Below are 17,639 nucleotides of genomic sequence, written 5' to 3'. Positions count from 1 at the left end.
GGTCCAAGGGGATTCACTGGGTTGGGCCCCTCAGTGATCCGGATTCTCAGTCCACAGGGAACCAGCAGTGGCCACAGGGGAGAGATGGACACGGAGGTGGGGAAAGCAGGGAAGGCCAGGTGGAGATCTGGGTCTCAAACCAGTGCAATGGCCTTGTTGGCTGATGGGTCTTGGGGTGAGAGGCTCCAGGGGCCTTGGTTAGCTCCCCTTGGCCCCCAGCCCTGCCCCAAGCCCCGAGACACCTGCGAAGGGGAGTGCGTGAGAATTAAACGGACATCGATTCTGCATGCGACGTCGGTCGTGTCTCCTCAAAGACTCGTCTCAGACGTTTATTTCCATGGCTCCCCCACCCCTAGGCCCATCAGCCCTCGCCTCCAGCTTGAGAGGATCTGCAGGGACGGAGACCTGGCCAAGGTCCCTCCCGCAGACCACGCTGCCCCTGGGAGCGAGCACCATGGCGTGACATCGCCGAAGTAAGCACCAAGCGTGACATCGTCAGGGCGAGCGGCGGGAAGACGCCTTCGGAACGAGCACTGGGTGTGACGTCGTGTGGGCATGGCGGGGCTCTGCAGGGTAGGTGGGGCTGGCACAGCCGGCAGCAGCATATCAGACAAGTGCTCAGTGCAGAACGGTTGCAATAGAAACCCAAGGAGTCCCGTGTGTTGCTGGAAGCTGGAATCCCATGCGATCCACTGGCTCCTGGCAGGGGCTATATGGAACATGCTGGGGGTCACATCACTTGGGCGGATGGTCTCTCAGATGGTCCTACCTGTCCGCGTCACAGCTTCTGCCCTTCCCGGAGCAGGGGAGTGGCTGGGCATGAGCATGCTTTGGGCCCATTTTGTCCAGCAGCCATCTTCCTCGTCACAGGCCCTGTGCTCTGGTCACTTCAGCCTGACAACCCTGGCCTGTCATAGTCAGTGCCAAAGAGCCACTCCCCATCCAGACAGGCGGATGTGGGGCTCCCCAGGAATTCTGTGCTGCTGCCCCCTTTGTTTCAATTCTGCCTCCTGGAGGCCCCGGTCTGAAGCCAGCCCTCCGTCTCCATGCTGCATGCCTGCCAGTGCCTTAAGTGTAGCCCTGCAGGGTCCCCACTGCCTCCCTCACAGCACCATACACCATGCTGTCCATCTGCAAGGGAAGGGAAAGAAGCAGGGTTCAGACACCGACTTAAAAGGTCATTAAGGCATCACCGTAACTCCGTGCATCTCTATAGAGCATCTCAGCTCAAAGGACCCCACGGCACTTTGCATCAATGGGCTTAATTCTCCTCTCACTCACATATGTGTAAAGCAGGAAGAACTCCACTGAAATAATTGGAATAACGCCAGAGCCAAGCCAGCCTAAGGAAGGCGAGATCAGGCCCTTTATACAGAGAAGCCACTTTGCCTCAGACCAAAATGCAGCCAGCTCTAGGGTAGAACACCACTGGTGGACATCAACACTGCAAAAGCAATGCCGTATTCACTTGAAACTGAGGGGGATTTTAAAGAGGCAGAGCATAGTTACCCACATTAAAATCTGGGCATGCAGGATGCCAGGGTTAATACTCAGACTCTTGCAAAAATCACTCAGGTATCTAATGGCCACAAATAGTCTCTGCTTTCAGCACTGTGGGGGGCCCCCAGCACCCCTAGATTCAGGAGTGAATTCCCAACAGCCGGACTTTTGGGGAGAGGTGGGATGGTGGTTGTGGTGGGGAAGCTAGCTCCTGACCTGTGCACGAAGTCTCTGTGCCATGCCGGCAGGGTCTGTGGTCTGAGCTGCGAGCCGTGCCGAGCGGGCAGCGTTCTCCGGCGAGAGGAATCTCTGCGTGACGCTGATGGTACTGCTGAGGCTCTGCACCTGCCGTGGGGGAAGGAAAGCGTGTGAGGGAGCCCAGGGGTGCCAGGGCAGCATCAGAAGGGTGGGAAGGCACCATCCTGCCAGAGGAGAGAGCATCACCTTGGAACCGGGCATCCGGACATGGGGCTACGCTGCCTGCACTTGCTGATCAATGCACGGATAAAAAGCCTCCAATGAGGTAGCGTGACCTAGTGGATAGAGCACTAGGACTTAGGAGACCAGGGTTCCATTCCCAGAACTGTTGCTGGGTGGCCTTGAGCAATCACTTCCCCTCTCCGTGTCTCAGTGTCCCCAGCTGTAAAGTGGGATAATGACACAGGCCCTCTTTGTAAAGTGCTTGGAGCGCTCCTGAAGAGACATGCTAGATAAGAACTAGACATTATTATTAAGGAGGAGACTCTCAGCTTTGGCTAGGGTAAAAGATGGTAGCAGTTAATAGGGGGAGCCCTACCCACACCCAGGGGCAACTGGTATGGGGAGAAGGCTAAGGTGAATCAGAGCTGGGCTCCTCCTGACCTGGTGTGGAGCCCCTGTCGGCACCAGCACTGCATCCCCCAGGAACTGGAGCAGGGTCCAGCCGCTCACACCACATTCCTCCCGCAGCCTCCTCCGCAGAGACGCATCCAGGTAGCAGCTCCTGTGGCCGTTCAGATCCAGCTGGGCCGCCCCGTCCTGCCCTTGGGCTTTGCACACCTGCCAGGGGAAAGGGTGGAGCTGACGTGAAATGAGTTTGGCAGGTCTCCGTCGACAGCTTGCATCGCAAAAATCTGCTGCCCGGCATGGGGTTCCTTTGTGGGAAGGCTCAGCAGAGAAGCCTAGGGCTGAGTGGGACACATGTAGACTAGATCCTGGGTGCCGTCCTAGGAGAAGTACTGTAAGCAGATTTATGGGCCCTCTGGGAATGGACTCCCAGAGCAGTCCCTGGGTGAGAAGGAGAAGAACCAGAACTGGATTCCTGGGCCCATCTGGAATGGACTCTGGGCACAGCCCCCTGCAAGAATCACTCACCTTCTGTAAGAACCTCTCGATGCAGTCAGCATCCTCTGCTCGGAAGATGTGCCACAGAGCTCCTGCCCAGTTCCTCGTGTTCCAGAGCCGCTCCTTAAGGACGTCATCAACTCCATCCTCTTCCACCCTCCGGAGAATCTCTGTGGCATAAAGGGAGAAGTATTTAGACTGAGGTGGTTTGCCAACAACCTGGAGCCCAATCAGTTCCTGGAGCCCTACCTTTCTGGGCACCGTGCCCGTCCAGCGGGTACGCCCCAACGTACACCAAGACGCTGATGGAATCTGTCGCCTCCACTGTCAGGTTTTTGGTCCCAATGGTCCTGTCCTCAGGGGCCACACCTGGGAATCAGGAGCAGATGTCCCATGAGAATTCAGCTCAGTTCATGCACTGGCCCACCAGCTCCATCATCTGAGCCGGGAAGAGGCTGCTTCCCAGCAGGGCCGGCTCCAGGCACCAGCCTGGCAAGCAGGTGCTTGGGGAGGCCACTCCGGAGAGGGGGCGGCACGTCCAGCTATTTGGCGGCAATTCGGCGGCAATTCGGCGGACAGTCCCTCACTCTGGCTCGGAGCGAAGGACCTCCCGCCAAATTGCCGCCGCAGATCATGATCGCGACTTTTGGGGGGGGGGGAGCTGCTTGGGGTGGCCAAAACCTTGGAGCCAGCCCTGCTTCCCAGCCTCTGCTGTTTCCAAAAAGAGGACACTGCAGCTTTTAAAGCTTTAATGAAGAGACAGCAGGCCTGTGTGCATACAGAGCCTAGACAATGGGGCCCTGATCTCAGTCGGGGTCTCTAGACACTACCATAACGTGAGTAATAAATGGTCCTGATAACATGATAATTCCTCACTAAGGAATCCAAGCAGATCTATTGACTCTATTGTTGGAGACCAGCAGAGAAACAGATCAGCCTCTTGTAAATACAGAGGCATCAAAGCAGGGCAATGAGGATAAGGCACAGGACTGACAGTCAGGACTCCTGGATTCTTTCTTCCACAGAGTCCATGTGGCCTTGGCCAAGTATCTGCCTCAGTTTCCCCATCTGTCAGTGGAAAATAATGAGGCTCGCCCTGCTTTGCGAAGCACTTTGAGACATACAGGCAGTACAAGAGCTATTTAAAATGCAAGTGGAGAGCAGGACGAACCATAGGCAGCACAGATCTGGGGACTCAGCCACTGCCTGCCTTGGCTACCTGGCAGGTACGAGGCTAAGTTCATCTTTCCATCATGCCCGCAGTACTCCAGCAGTGGCAAACTGGCATAGAGGTTTTCAGCCCTGTGGGAGAGAGGAGAAGACTCCTAAATCCCAAAACTAGAGCATGTCACACTCTCACCCCGCAGCTTGTTTTGCTGCGATTCTCCCAGCCGAAGGCCAGCCCTGGGAATTCAGTCTATCATACAGGAGCATGTTCTGAGGAACAGACATTGGGAAGGAATGACAGGTGCAGAAAAGGTGACGCCTTCCCATGGCTTGCAGCCAGCCTGCAGGAAATCACATTATGTCTACACTGCAAAAAAGTTCTCAACTCAGGTTAGCCAGGGGTGTAGTCTTGATTTTTTTAAGTGCAGGTATTCCACCCCCACCAGCGTGACCCCACAGCACGATTCTGTATAAAAAGGCATCCTCCATGTGGCATGACCTTACCCGTACAGTGCGTACAAGGCCAAAAGTGCACGGACACTGTTCCTGCAGGTTTCTGCCCCACAGCCTGACTGAGGTGAGCTAGCTTGGGTTAAAATAGCAGGGAAAACACAGCAACTCAGCTAATGTTAAAGCCTATGGGCGCCTGGGGTTGAACTTGTGCTGCTAACCCAATTAGCAATGTCTTCCCTGCTATTTGAGCCACATTAGCCAACCCAAGTTAAGAACACCCCTTGCTTTGAAGTGTGGACACACTGACTGGGGCTGGGTTTTAAATAGCACAGGAAAATGTTATGGCCCACAATAACAGGCCAGATTTTCCTCTCCCAGTTAACCCATTGAAACTCCACTAACTGCAATGGGACGCATCCATATTACAGCAGTGTAACAGACAGAAGCATTGGGCTTGCGGGGCGCCAGGGAGGTTACTGACAAAAATCAGAAATAGCCCTGGTTACTCAGGGGTGGCAGAGCCTGCTTGGGTGAGCTGGGGGGTCTTTGCACAGCCATGTGGCCTACCCAAATCAGCAAGGAGGTCATGGATGGCACCTAGACACCGATTTGGTCCTTTCAGTTATTAGGCCCTTCCTTCAGCTTTATCCCTTTGCAGTGCATCAGTCGCTCACGGAAACAACCACAACACTGGCAGAACTTGGGAATGCCCCTGACCATACTATGGAGCTTATGAAGCTGTGAAATCAAGGCATTTATGCCATGGTTCGAATGGCCGCATACACCTGGGGAGGGGGTGGGCTGGGAGTCAGGGCTCCTGGGCTCCATTCCCAGTTTGGGAAGGGGAGTGGGGGCTAGTGGTCAGAGCAGGGGGGGCTGGGAATTTTATTCCCAACTCTCTCTGTGAGCATTCCATGCCTCAGTTTCCCTGTCTGTAACATGGGCGAGGAAGGCAGCATCAGAGGATGGTTACAAAGATTAGTCAATGTGTCTCTGTGGCTTTGAGATCCTTGGATGGAAAGAGATATGTATGGTGAATGATCAGGATTTGTTTACAGAAACGGCTTTTGTTTTGGCCTGTCCCTAATACAAACCGGTGATATGCTCAGAGGTTGTAACGGGATGCTATCGGGCAGTCCTTGAAGGGTGAGAAGGCAGAGGCAGACTCAGCCCTAGACTGATCTCTGGGGGCCTAGTCTCAGCCCGGAAGCGGAGTCAGGGCAGCACTTGGGATTTCCCTTTCCAAATCCTTTTGCCTTCCTAGGATTGGGAGCTTGATCCTCAGTGTAAAATGAGTATGAACCCCACCCCATGAGACATGGTGAAGGGCAATAAGGCGCAGGACTCAGAGTCTGAGCTGGAGTCTCCCTCCCACGTGGGGTGCTGCCTACAGGACCCTGTTATAGGGATCTGCAGCTGGGGCTGCCCTTCTGCAGAAAAGCTAAGTCCAAAGAGCCCCCATGTATTGTGCTGTGGTTTCCCCCCCTGGGGACCCCAGAGTGCACTCCTGTAATGGCAGGGAAGGAGGCAATGCCATGGCATGGAGGCTGCGAGGAGACTATCGCTTACAGCCGGGCTGCCACACAAAGCCAGCAGACTGAGACTACTCCGTGTGCCCAAGTGGAAAAGCCAGGTCCTGGCAGTGGCTGCTGCTGCCCCAGCCGCTCGCCAGCTCCTCACCACCTCCTTCCAAAATAAAAACACATGGATGTGAAAAACAAGGCCTGTTTTTTCCACTCCCCATCCCACGGCAGCAGCGGGCTTCCGAGCTACTGGGAAAGTGGCAGGCAGGGGAGCACTCACACAAGGGGCGGGTTCAGCCCTGGGAGCTAAAGCCACTCTAAGCTAAGCCTCCTTCCCCGGTTGGCTCCGGGGCTGCCCATGCAGGGAGGTAGCCCAGGGGATCTGGAAAAGCCAGGCCTGGGTGCTCACCTGGGGAGTAGAAGGTGCTACCCATGTAGTGGCTGCTGATCATGGCAGGTTCACCTAGAGATGCACTTCCATAGTGACCAACCATATGCAGTGGAGGCCTGGTTCCATGTACCTCCATGCTAATGGTTAGTGGCCTGCACACAGGCCTGGGGTCCAGTCCCAACTCCGACACTGAGGTGAACCTGGAAGGGTACTAGCCCTACCAAGCGGGGAGGAGATGATGTGAGGGAGTGGATGCAGAGGCAAGGATGGGTGCAGGTGAGTGGGGAGACAGGTGGATAAGGGTGGGGGGCGGAAGCCGGGGGCAGGCAAGTGGGTAGCTTTTTATCTGCCCCCAGTATCCATGTACCTGCACATTGGCATGTCCCCAAAGCCACTCTCTAGCTTGAGCAGGTTCCCCTCGCTGTTCTCTGTCTCCAGGCATTCTGTAAGGAAGGGAAGAGCAGAGTCTTACAGACAACTGGGTCTCCCGCTTATGCAGGCTGCGGGGAGCAGGGTGTCTTGCCCGGCAGAGCCCCTGAGCACCCCAAGCCTGCTTTGCTCCCTCAGCATTACTCCCGCTGTAACTCAAAGCATCAGACCTTCCTCAGCAGCAGGACGGTGCAAGTGTCAAGTGAATTCCCCCTCCACATGGAGCCAGAGCCCAGTGCCCACGCTCACTGTTAGAGAAGTGGATGCTAGGTCCCTGCAGTTGCCCAAGCTATGCCCAAGCCCTGTGTTTTGGCTGGGTCTGTCCTGTCCGCACTAGGGGGAAGGGATAATAAGTATCCCTGGTTCCCTTGTGCCTTTTTAATCTCAAACTGACTTTATTGCAGCAGAAAGGAGCCAGATCTCTCCCCCAATGCCCTAGAGACTGGTAGCTTCTGTGCCCAGTCAGTCCTTGGCCTCTCTGCTGTGGCTGCCACGGAGGGGACCAGCTAGTGCTGGGTTTGTGATGTGGGCATCTGTCTACTAGGCACTGTACTGAGACCCAGCACCCTCCTTTCTCACAAATCCCTGCCCCACTGTGGGTGCCCAACGGAGCCAGCCCCTCCTCCATGCTAACCCTCCGGCAAGCTCTCAGCCACTTACTGGCACTGGAGGCAAAGCCATCCCAGAAGTCCTTGCTGCTGACCCTTGTCCAGCCCGGCTGGATTCGCAGGTTCACCGCCTGCACCTCCTGTCCCCGCTGTTCGTGGCAGAACGACTCGGGCTCCCACAGGTTTCTCTTCAGTGTCTTCTGCAGCCCTGAAACCAAGACAGGCTGCGGGGGGGGCAGCACAGGGGAGGCGGAGGTTACCGGGCTGGAGCATGCCTAGAGAGTGTGCAGGAGACGTCATCCCTGGGAGAAGGGCATTGGGGGCTGCAGAGGGGGGGTGCAGAGGGGCAGACAAGGCTGCTCCCAGCCCTTCAACAGGGGACCCACAGACAGCAACCCCAGTGGGGCAGCAGAACCATCCCTTTCCCCATGACGCAGCCCTGGGACAAGCCCTCCTCTCTGTGTGGCACTGAGCTGAGGGAACAGCCTAGACAGCCCCCGGGCCAGCACATCACTAAGGACTGCAGGACCCTGGTGCGGCACTGGGATGGGGTGGGACTGAGGAGACAGCCCAGAGAGATCCTGGCGTTACCGTCCCTACCTGGCCCTGCCTCCAGTGCTCCTGGAAGAGCTTGTAGTTGCAGGAGTGGTTTGGATCGTGAAGCCACAGGAGCCCCCCCGGGGCCAGGATGCAGTGGGAGACCTGCGGCTCGGGGGGGCTGGGGCTCCGCCGCTCACATTCTGAGTGCTTCTCCTGGATCTTCCTCTCCACCACCTGGGCGATGATGCTGTCCAGGATGTTGGTGATCCGGTTGTCCTGGAAGGGCAAAGGAGCAAGGCTGAAATCCCAGTGTCTCCACAACGTCCTTACCACCCTCTCCCCTTCCCAGGCCCCCTCTCCTCGGGGACCTGACTGATAATCCCTCCCAGTGAGTGAGCACAGCCCCGTCGGAGCCAATCTCCCCACGAGATCCAACCTCAGGGACCCGGGAGACGGGCCTGGGGCACATAGGTCGGATCTGGGATCGGATCGGCTCCGAATCCAACCCCTCTCCCCGTACTGCGGGGTTTGAGTTGCAGAGCTCAGATCCAGGCCTTGGAAGTGGGAGGCCCAGCCCGTGTCTGAGCGGAGCCCCCCAGCGGCAGAACCTGTAAAAAAACCCACAGGGCCCCGGCAGCGGCCTGTACTCACGCTGGGCAAGGCCGGGGAGACGGGCGCGAAGGCCATGCGGATGCCATTCTGCCCCAGGCACAGCCTGACGGCCGTAGAGGTCAGGAGCTCGCAGAGGGTGGACGTCTGCACTGCGCCCTTGGGGCCCTGCTCGCTCGGCGGGTGGATGGAGTCTGGGTTTTCTGGGAGGGGGTGGGTGGGGGAGGAAAGGGGAAGGGTTGGAGAGACGTCATTGATGTCCGTCCCACAGGGGAAAACAACGAGTCCACAGGTAGCCACAGGAGACCCTGCTCCCCCAGGGACAGAGCAGATACCATTAGGAGCCATGCAAGCTTCTCTCTCTCAGCTCTGTAGTCTGCCCTACAACCCCCTGGGCTCCCCATTGCACCTCAGTCCTGTCCTGCAGCTCCCCCACCCCCGCACAACTACCCAAGCCCTGGGTCTTTCCCGGCTCTGTCCCAGGCTACTCTGCTTTCCCACATACATTGGGGAATCGCACCTCTCCCGTGGTGTCTTCTATTCCCACAGAGGTGGTACAGCACATGCACCCGGCCCTCCTCACCCACCCCCTCTGCCTCCCAGGGGCTGCAGAGGAGGAGGGCTGGTTTGTTCCCTGCTGCATCAGTTTGGAGGCATGCACAGAGAGCGTCTGATCCTTCTGTGCACACAGCAGAGACAGAGGCGGCGAGACCTACCTTCCTTGATTACCCTCGAGCCATCTGTCTCTCCGTTGCTGGCAGGTTGTAGCAAAGATGTCATGTTCCCCATCTCCTCCTTCTGAAACATCCAAAGGGAGGGGTCCATGAGGGTGTCCCAGGTAGGAGCATCTCCTAGCCCTGCTCCCCGAGATTCCCTCCCGGCGGGGCTCCCTAACTATTCCTCCAGACATCAAGCTGAGACTAAAGGCACTGACACCCCATGCTATCGTGGGATATCCCATCTATTAGAGCCAAGAGCAGCCCCGCCAGCGGGGTACCTGGCCAGGAGTGAGATTCAGGCCCCCAGCACTGCTGCTCCCCCATGGCACTGCCCTGTGCATGCCCGGCGCTCGGAGTTACTATGACTACACCTCTGTTGCTGCCAGTGTTTGCTCTGCAACCTGAGCTCTCCATCGCCCCCTCTGAATGCCAAGCCGGGTGTCTCCTACTCATACACACAGTTCCTTTTACATCCCCCCCACCCCATGTTCTCCCTGCCCCCTCCCATCCTGTCCCAACAGACCCTACTCGGGCTTGCCCCCCAATCCTACCTGCCCAACCCCCGTGTTGTCAGTGAGGCTCTTGCTCAGGATGCTCAGTCTGCAGGGGCAGCGCGACTCGATGTCAAACTTCACCTGCACTTCGTGCACCAGCTTCCAGAGCTCAGCCAGGACTAGGAGAAGGACAGAGACGGGTTAGAGGAGGCGGCAGGTCTGAGAGGCGACAGCCCTGCTGAGCAATAGAGCTCTGCACAGCTCTGTCCCAGCGCTCAAAGCACTGCAGGAGCTCAGCAGGGAGGAACTGGGGTCAGGGAGGGAGCGGGAGCCCGGTCTACAGAGGAGATCATTGTGACTGCAGCCCCCGCCTCTCCCAGCAGGAGGCACTGCAGGGAGCAGGGTGGGAATGCTGGCTGCGGAGACGCTCCCAGAGGGAAGCGCTGCAGGGAACAGCTAAAGGAGCATTGGATAGATGCTTCCGTTTCGATGCCAGGTGCTTAGTAGGGTTCGTTTCCCCCCAAGCATAAAGCACGGGAGTGGGGAGCCCTGCACAGCCCATTTGCCGTGATCGTACACCAGCTTCTCCTGTTGTTCGCCCGACTGCTTGGGGAAGCGCCAGGGGGTAGCTCACCGTGGGTGGGAATGAACTGCGCGGGGATGAGGGACAGAACGTCATGGCCCTGCCCTTGGACACACTTGGCCGACTGCACAGACTCCTCTGTCCGGGCTAGAGAGAGAGAGAGGGAGAGAGAGAGAGAAAATGTGGGCACCAGTCACTGCTGAGAGCTGGCAAACTCACAGGGACCAGAGCTGCTACCTCCACCCATCCTCAAAAACTCTTCAAACTGGGAATTTTGAGATGGCTCCAAAGTCAGACACTAGATGCAGGGGGAGGCTGAAATCCCATTGCAAATTGTACCGCTTGAGCCCTCTACCAATGTCAATAGAGACGAAACAGCAGCACCAAGGATTCCGTCCATTCCCTTCCCAACCTCCCCTTAGCCCAGGGACTTGCCTGGGCAGGGGTATTGGTGTAATTACACTAGTGCAAAGTCCCAGCACAGACACACTGCACCAGTGCAAACTGAGGCTTGCGCTCTCTCGTGCAACACTGGTGCAGTCATGCACTGACTTAGCTACAGAACCATGCTAGTGTCATGGAGGAAACAGGCTTAAGCTGCAAGTTTGGCTCTGGATTCTGCACACCCCAAGTTGGGGGCAGCGGTAGCTCCAGGCACCAGCGTTCCAAGCGCGTGCCTGGGGCGGCAAGCCACGGGGGGTGCCCTGCCGGTCCCTGCGAGGGCAGCAGTCAGGCTGCCTTTGGCAGCGTGCCTGCAGGAGGTCCACCGGTCCCACGGATTTGGTGGCAATTCGGCGGCGGGTACGCCGAAGCCGTGGGTCCGGCAGACCTCCTGCAGGCATGCCGCCGAATCCGCGGGACCAGGGACCTCCCGCAGGCATGCCACCGAAGGCCGCCTGACTGCCATGCTTGGGGTGGCAAAAAAGCTAGAGCCAACCCTGGTTTGGGGGCTGCATGTTCAGATCTGGAGCTTTGGCTCAACGGAGGGGCCGTTTACAAAATTCAGGTTGGGGGCCAGATACACCCCCCCCCCCCTCCAGCAATCAGGGCTGTTTGGACTGAGGGCATCTCTGGTTCCATTGTAAGCTATTGTACAATGCTGTACATGCCCTCAGCTGACCTCCTGGACAGTTATAACTGCCCCAGGCCCGCCCCCCACCACACTCCTGAAGCGCTTGGGGAACCCGGTGCACTACCTGGGCTGGCTCGCTCTCTCTTGGTCCGGTAGCACTCCAAGCACAGCTGGAACCCACAGCTGGAGCAGTTCCAGTGAGCGTTGAAGAGGCCATGCTGGCAGGCATCGCAGGCCTGCAGGGCACCTTTCCCTCGCCGCCAGGCGGTCACCCCTGCAAGCAAACAAATGCCTTCAGCGGCTGGCCCTTCTGCTCCGGGACAAAGGCCCTTATCTCGCATGGGACTCAGGCACTATGGACTCCAAATATTTGAGGTGTAAAGTCTGGGGCACAGGGGCGCCTCTGTTTCCTGCCAAAGGCCCTTCTGTTTGGATTGGAAAGCAGCACAGTTGCTCTCATTCACCACCACCGTGCTGCTGGGAACAAATTATGGGGGTCTCCTCCCTCCCTGGCTTTACGGCTCCAACCATGTCACCGCTTTGCCTCCCCTTCATCACAAAGCTGCTGCCCGCATGGAAGAGCGTAACCTGGATACAACTCTGCCAAGGCCTTCGTGACCCCACTGCACTAGGGCTGGCCAGGGAGTTCAGTCTAACCCCAAGCTTGAGCTACGCTCCCCCCTCTTCCCACACAGCTCCCCCAGGGTCCCCGAAACTGCCCTACAGCATTCCTGGCTTTCCCCATGCGGCCCCACCCTGACCCTGGCATGGCACAGCACTCTCCCCTGGGTGAGCAGGGAATCTGCTTTCCACGTGGCATGATCACACCCTGCTCTCCACGGCTCTGCAGCACAGAAGCAGCACCTCTGCTCTATACCAGAGTGGAGTGGAGTCTCCATGGTCATGCGTCCTGGGCTCCCACACACGGTGCCTCAAGGTTCCTCTCCACCTCCTGCATAGTGGGCTGGGTCCGTTCTGTGTTCTCCCCTTGACCGCAGCGCACCGACCCTCTGGATTCGGGACTGGGGGTTGTTGCTGGGTGCATGTGGATAGCTCGGGTGAGGCCTGCAACACTGCCGCCAAGCCAATGAAGGGGAAAACCACCTCAAGCCTATGGGCCAGATTCTGCTCTCGCAGACAGTGGTGTAAATCCAGAGACACCCCAATGGCTCCAATGCAGAATCTGATTGGATGCGCTGGAGACGGCCAGCAGAGGGGACGGGGCAGAGCAGCACTTCACTGTGGCTCCCTTCTGCAGACGCAAACCAACCCAGGAACCTGAGCCACGCGGGCTGTGAGTGACCGCAGCGTGAGACCCAGGGCAGAGAAACCCCCTTGTCAGCACAACCCTTTGGGAAATGGACTGAGCCGAGAAACCTCCCGCTCCATCGGACTCATGGGGCACCACTGGGAACTGCATTGCCACTTGCGGGGTCACTGGGCACGTCTGCATGGCTATCAGGAGGTGTGACTGCAGCCTGTGTAATGCACTGGAGCTGGCTTTGATCTAGCTAGATCCAAGCTGGCCCAAGGAGCGATAGCAGTGAAGTTGTGGCTGCTCGGATGGGTCTGCAGGCTACTGCTGTGTGCCCAGGACCCCGGGTGCAGACTCAAGGAGCCACGGCCCATGCTGCTGCAGTTTCTCTGCTCGTTTTCAGACTAGCGAGATTAAAGCCGGCTGAGTCACATCTACATATGCTGTAATCGCACCTCCCAGCTGCAGTGCAGACACACAGTCTCATAGACTCATAGACTTTAAGGTCAGAAGGGACCATTATGATCATCTAGTCTGACCTCCCGCATGATGCAGGCCACAAAGCCATCCCAACCCCTTTCCCTTGACTCTGCTGTTGAAATCCCCAAATCCTGTGGTTTAGAGACCTGCGAGCTAGCCTGACCTGCCTCTCCTTTCTCTGGCTCCCAGCTTCGCACCAGGGAGAGTTAAGCATTCACACAGAGCTTCTCCTGACTCTCACCGGGGCCAGTGACAGAAGGATCAATCCCAGCGGGTGCAAAATGCAACAAGAATCACTATTCCCAGCTCACATTTCATGCCCTCTTTGCCTGGGGGTAAGCGGTGACCCGAGGCACCAGGCAGGGGAGCATCTAGCCTCCGTGGAATTCAAACCCACACGCTGCAGTAGGTGAGCATCTCCATGACCCAAAATGGTCCCCAGCACCGTTGTTTCTGACTTACTTTCGTTTTCCCCTTGTGCCCACAGCCAGGCCTCTCTGTCTCTCCTGATGGCCTCACAGAACTGGTCCCCCAGGACGGAGAGGAGATACTTGGCTAGGCTGAGGCTGGTGCTGATGTCCTGGGCCCTTCTCTCCCTGCTGGAGATCCTCAGGCATAAGCTCTCGCCCTCGGCTTCGTCCAGTGTGGAGAATCCATCCACGCTCAGCTCCCCGCTGTCACAGAACGCCAGCCTAAAAGCAACACAGAGAGGACTCAGCTATGGTCACAGCAAGGAGAAAACTATGAAGTCAGAGAGTCCAGACGCTGCCAGGCAGCAGGGCCTTAGAGTTCCAGGGCAGGTTTCCTGAATGGATAAAGCTCCAGAACCCCTAATCTCAACCCAAACTTCCCAGATTAGAAAGCCAGAAGGGACCACTGTGATCATCTAGGCTGAGCTGCAGAACACAGGCCCGAGAACGTCCCTGAATTAACTCCTCACTGAACCAGAGCAGATCTATTAGGAAAACATCCAGTCTTGATTCTAAAATTGCCAGCGATGGAGAATCCGCCAGAGCTCTCGGTAACTTGTTCCAATGGCTAATTACCCTCACTATTAAAAATGTGAACCTTATCTCTAGTCTAAATTTGTCTTGCTTCAGTTCCCAGGCATAGGCTCCGGTTATACCTTTATCTGAGTGACTGAAGGGCCCACTCTTACCAAATATTTGTTCCCCAGGCAAGTACTTATAAACTATGATCAAGTCATCCCTTAACCATCTCTTTGCTAAGCTAAACTGATTGGGCTCCTGGCATCTATCACAATACGGTGTTTCCCAAACCTTTCATTCAGTGGTGCCACCGAAACCTAAGCACAACCTTGTGTGGGCCAAACAGATTCTACATATTTTGATAAGATTTAAAGTCACCTGTATTGATTTATATTTTAAGTTCAGCTTGTTTCCTAGGTATTTAGATAGAAAACCTATGTCCAATATTGTCTATTTACATACTTGCGTAAACTAAACTGTTGTAAACATGATGACAAAACGCTAATTACTCGGCCTTATGCAATGCTCTGGTGGGCCACGTACGGCCCACACGCTGTAGGTTGGGCACCCCTGCTAATTCCCATGGCTCTTTTCTGAATCCTCTCCAATTTATCAACATTCTTCTTGAATTGTGGGCACCAGAACAGGACACAGTGTTCCAGCAGCAGTCACTCAAATATCAAATGTAGTCTGATCAAATAACCTCCTTTCACCTATTGGACATTCTCCCGGTTATACGTCCCAAGGATTGCATTAGTCCTTTTGGCCACAGGGTCACACTGAGAGCTCACGTTCAGCTGTTATCCACCATGACTCCCACGGCTTTTTCAGAGTCACCGCTTCCCCCAAACAGTCCCCCAACAGAACTGGCATCCGGTTACAGCATTGGGGTGAACACACTGACTAACAAACAGCACCACCCAACCTTTAATACACTCACTGGCAAAGGACCCTCTTCAGACAGCACAGCAGCCCTTACTGTATCAACTGCACCCCTCCTGGTTTTGGCTGGAGGGCTCCCATCCAAATACCGGTTAAGCTCAGCCCCATTAGGCTGTGAGATCTCCTGTGGTGGCAGGTGCATAAGGCTATACAGAAGGGAAGGTTGTTGCCGTCTGTGAGATACAAGGGGGTACTGCCCGCCTTTCCCTGCCTTCTGCGGTGGTTTGACGGTGTCTGTGATTGTGGTCTGCACATGCAGCATGTCCAGCACAACCTTTTGTTACTTGTCATTGCATTTTATGTCAGTTTCTCAAAAGCAGAGCCAGGCCAGCCTGCAGGGACAGGAGGTGACGGATGGGAATGCTGGAAGTGTAGAGGAGTTGGGATGGGATGGGATGGGCATTATTTGTGTTACCATGGTACTTAGGAGCCCCAGGCATGGACCTGGACCCCATGGTGTGAGGTGCTATGCAAACACAGAACAAAAAGCCGTACCTGTCCCAAAGACTTTGCAATCTAAAGGCAGGATGGTGCCCTACATCAGATCCTCCGGGGCCTTTCACATTCTCGTTTTAAATGTCCAAGCAACGCGACTCCCACCCCGTCCCTGGAGAGCAGACTCCGTTGCTTAGCTGATCTCACTGTTCGGAAGCTCTTCCTGATATCCCAACCTAGCATCTCCTTTTGTAATTTAAGACTTGCTTCTGCCCTCTGCTTCCTGGGGGCTGCAGGAACGAGCCAACGCCCCGCGGGGGAGAGCCGCTGCCAATAGCAGCCCATGCTCCCCCAAATCACAGCACAGGCTCCCCCCCAGACTCGTTATCTTGCAGGCCCCAGGGGTGCCACTTCTCAGTGCAACAGGAGAATTGAAGAGGACAGCCGCACGTGTGCTCACCTTCGGAAATGCAGGAGCCTACAGAAGGTCTCCATGGGTTCTTCCTCCTGCTCCTGGGGCATGGCGCCCGTCCCGTCCTTGGAGGCACAAGCACAACACCTCTCAATGCAGTCAGGGAGGGCCATACATGGAACGCTCTGTAGGTATCGCATCTCCTTCTGCTCTCCGGCGTCCTCTCCGTTGCAACTCAGGAGCCCTGGGGAAACAACACGGGATTGAGCACCTGCTACGAAGACACCAGCCAAGATTCCTCGCGAAGGTCCTTGCACAACTTGTCTGGGGGGATGCACCAGAAAGACAGCCTAGCAGACTAGTGCAGTGTCACCACGTGAACTTATGGAACCCTAGAAGGCAGCAGAAGGTCTGATCACATCTGAGTCATTCCCCAGCAACACCCGAGCCTAATTCTGCCCATCTCCTACCAGACCCTCTCCTGCTCTTCAGCCAAGCTCCCCTCATTCCCTGCCACTGAGGAGAGTGGGTAAATCAGGAAAGATGACAAGGCAAACTGAACAGGTCTCACAAGAGATGAGCTTGGCCCCAGCAAGGCTGAGATCCCCTGGAGGTGTCAGAGAGACACAGAGAGAGGTGTGGCGGCACAGAGGGTGGAAGGTGGGGTGGAGAGGTAGGTCTCTCAAGGCGATGGATGAAGCCAGGGGAACAAACAAGACCCTGTGGCCTCTGACGCTAGCTCCCTCCCCCGCCTCCTCTTGGCTTCTGCAGCTCTGTCCTCTTCCATATCCTTGAGGCATCTCACTGGCTCCCATACATTGAGTGTCAGATTCAAACTGGTTATCTTTCCTGGCCCTCCTTCATTCATATCTCCTGCCATCTCTGACTTGGTCTCCTTTCACATTTGCTTCCCTGCCCTCTCGGCCTTCACCAATGAGCCAGCCTTAATGCCCCTTCTCTGTCCTCTTCACACAGGCATCTTCGCCCCTTCTTTTATGCTGCCTCTTAAGCAGGGTTCTCATTTGACTGTGAGTTTTCCAATATTTGGTTCCCCCCGCCCCCAACTCCAGAAGTCAAGTGATTACAGGAGAATCTCAGCTTGCATTTAAAACAAAAACACACAATAACTTTCTAGCCCTTGTGGTGGGGGAGAAAAGCTTGAGAACGTGACCTAAGCATGACCCTAAAGGCTCCGGAACCAGAAAGCAAAGAATAAGCAGCCCAAAATAATTATCTGTAAATCATCTCATGATTTTGGGGGGCCCTGTTCATGATTGCTGAATGCTTGGAGTTGGCGACATGCTGGGAGTTGCACTTGGAATACTGTCCACGACCCCCCCACACCAGTCCCCTGGCCATATTTAAGTCCCTCCAAGAACCACTAGGCTGTGTCCATCCCTTAGTGAGTAACTACATGATTACTCTTATTTAATATCTGCATTGCCAGTCACGATCGGACTCCCATGTACTGGGTGCTGCACAAACACCCAGGAAAACATAGCCCCTGCCCCGAAGAACTTGTGATTATTGTCCCCCTTGCCCTCCCTCACAGCCTAGCCTTTTAATGGCATGCTCGTATTGCACCACGTTAATTTGCCTTGTATGATCTATGGGGCAGGGACCCCATCTGAATGGGTTTGGAATGCCGTCTCCCATGGAGAGAGGGAGGAGAGGAGAGGGCCAAGGAGGGAGCCATGAGACTCTGACAGCAGGAA

The 17,639-nt window shown here is 56.1% G+C and overlaps 1 protein-coding gene across 13 annotated transcripts in view; it reads right to left on the bottom strand.

Moving 5' to 3' along the window:
* Positions 1 to 283: 283 nt before the first annotated feature.
* The window catches only part of HR (HR lysine demethylase and nuclear receptor corepressor), a 54,387-nt gene continuing 37,031 nt past the window's right edge, over positions 284 to 17,639 (bottom strand). For 8 of the 13 annotated variants that reach the window (XM_065584572.1, XM_065584581.1, XM_065584574.1 and 5 more), the window contains 16 exons: positions 15,973 to 16,168; positions 13,609 to 13,838; positions 11,536 to 11,685; positions 10,391 to 10,486; positions 9,814 to 9,935; positions 9,260 to 9,341; positions 8,586 to 8,746; positions 7,995 to 8,210; positions 7,447 to 7,669; positions 6,725 to 6,800; positions 3,995 to 4,125; positions 3,073 to 3,192; positions 2,854 to 2,993; positions 2,362 to 2,538; positions 1,717 to 1,845; positions 284 to 1,131 (listed from right to left, as the gene is read on the bottom strand). In XM_065584572.1, the coding sequence (XP_065440644.1) occupies positions 1,069 to 1,131; positions 1,717 to 1,845; positions 2,362 to 2,538; positions 2,854 to 2,993; positions 3,073 to 3,192; positions 3,995 to 4,125; positions 6,725 to 6,800; positions 7,447 to 7,669; positions 7,995 to 8,210; positions 8,586 to 8,746; positions 9,260 to 9,341; positions 9,814 to 9,935; positions 10,391 to 10,486; positions 11,536 to 11,685; positions 13,609 to 13,838; positions 15,973 to 16,168 (2,312 nt within the window). In that variant the 3' untranslated portion in view covers positions 284 to 1,068. The remainder of the gene's footprint in view (positions 1,132 to 1,716; positions 1,846 to 2,361; positions 2,539 to 2,853; positions 2,994 to 3,072; positions 3,193 to 3,994; positions 4,126 to 6,724; positions 6,801 to 7,446; positions 7,670 to 7,994; positions 8,211 to 8,585; positions 8,747 to 9,259; positions 9,342 to 9,813; positions 9,936 to 10,390; positions 10,487 to 11,535; positions 11,686 to 13,608; positions 13,839 to 15,972; positions 16,169 to 17,639) is intronic. The other 5 variants (XM_065584577.1, XM_065584578.1, XM_065584575.1 and 2 more) reach the window with 4 other exon arrangements.

This window comes from Chrysemys picta, chromosome 2 (genome assembly GCF_011386835.1).
Source record: "Chrysemys picta bellii isolate R12L10 chromosome 2, ASM1138683v2, whole genome shotgun sequence".
NCBI classification, from domain to species: domain Eukaryota; kingdom Metazoa; phylum Chordata; order Testudines; family Emydidae; genus Chrysemys; species Chrysemys picta.
This window is presented reverse-complemented; position numbering and strand designations above follow the sequence as displayed.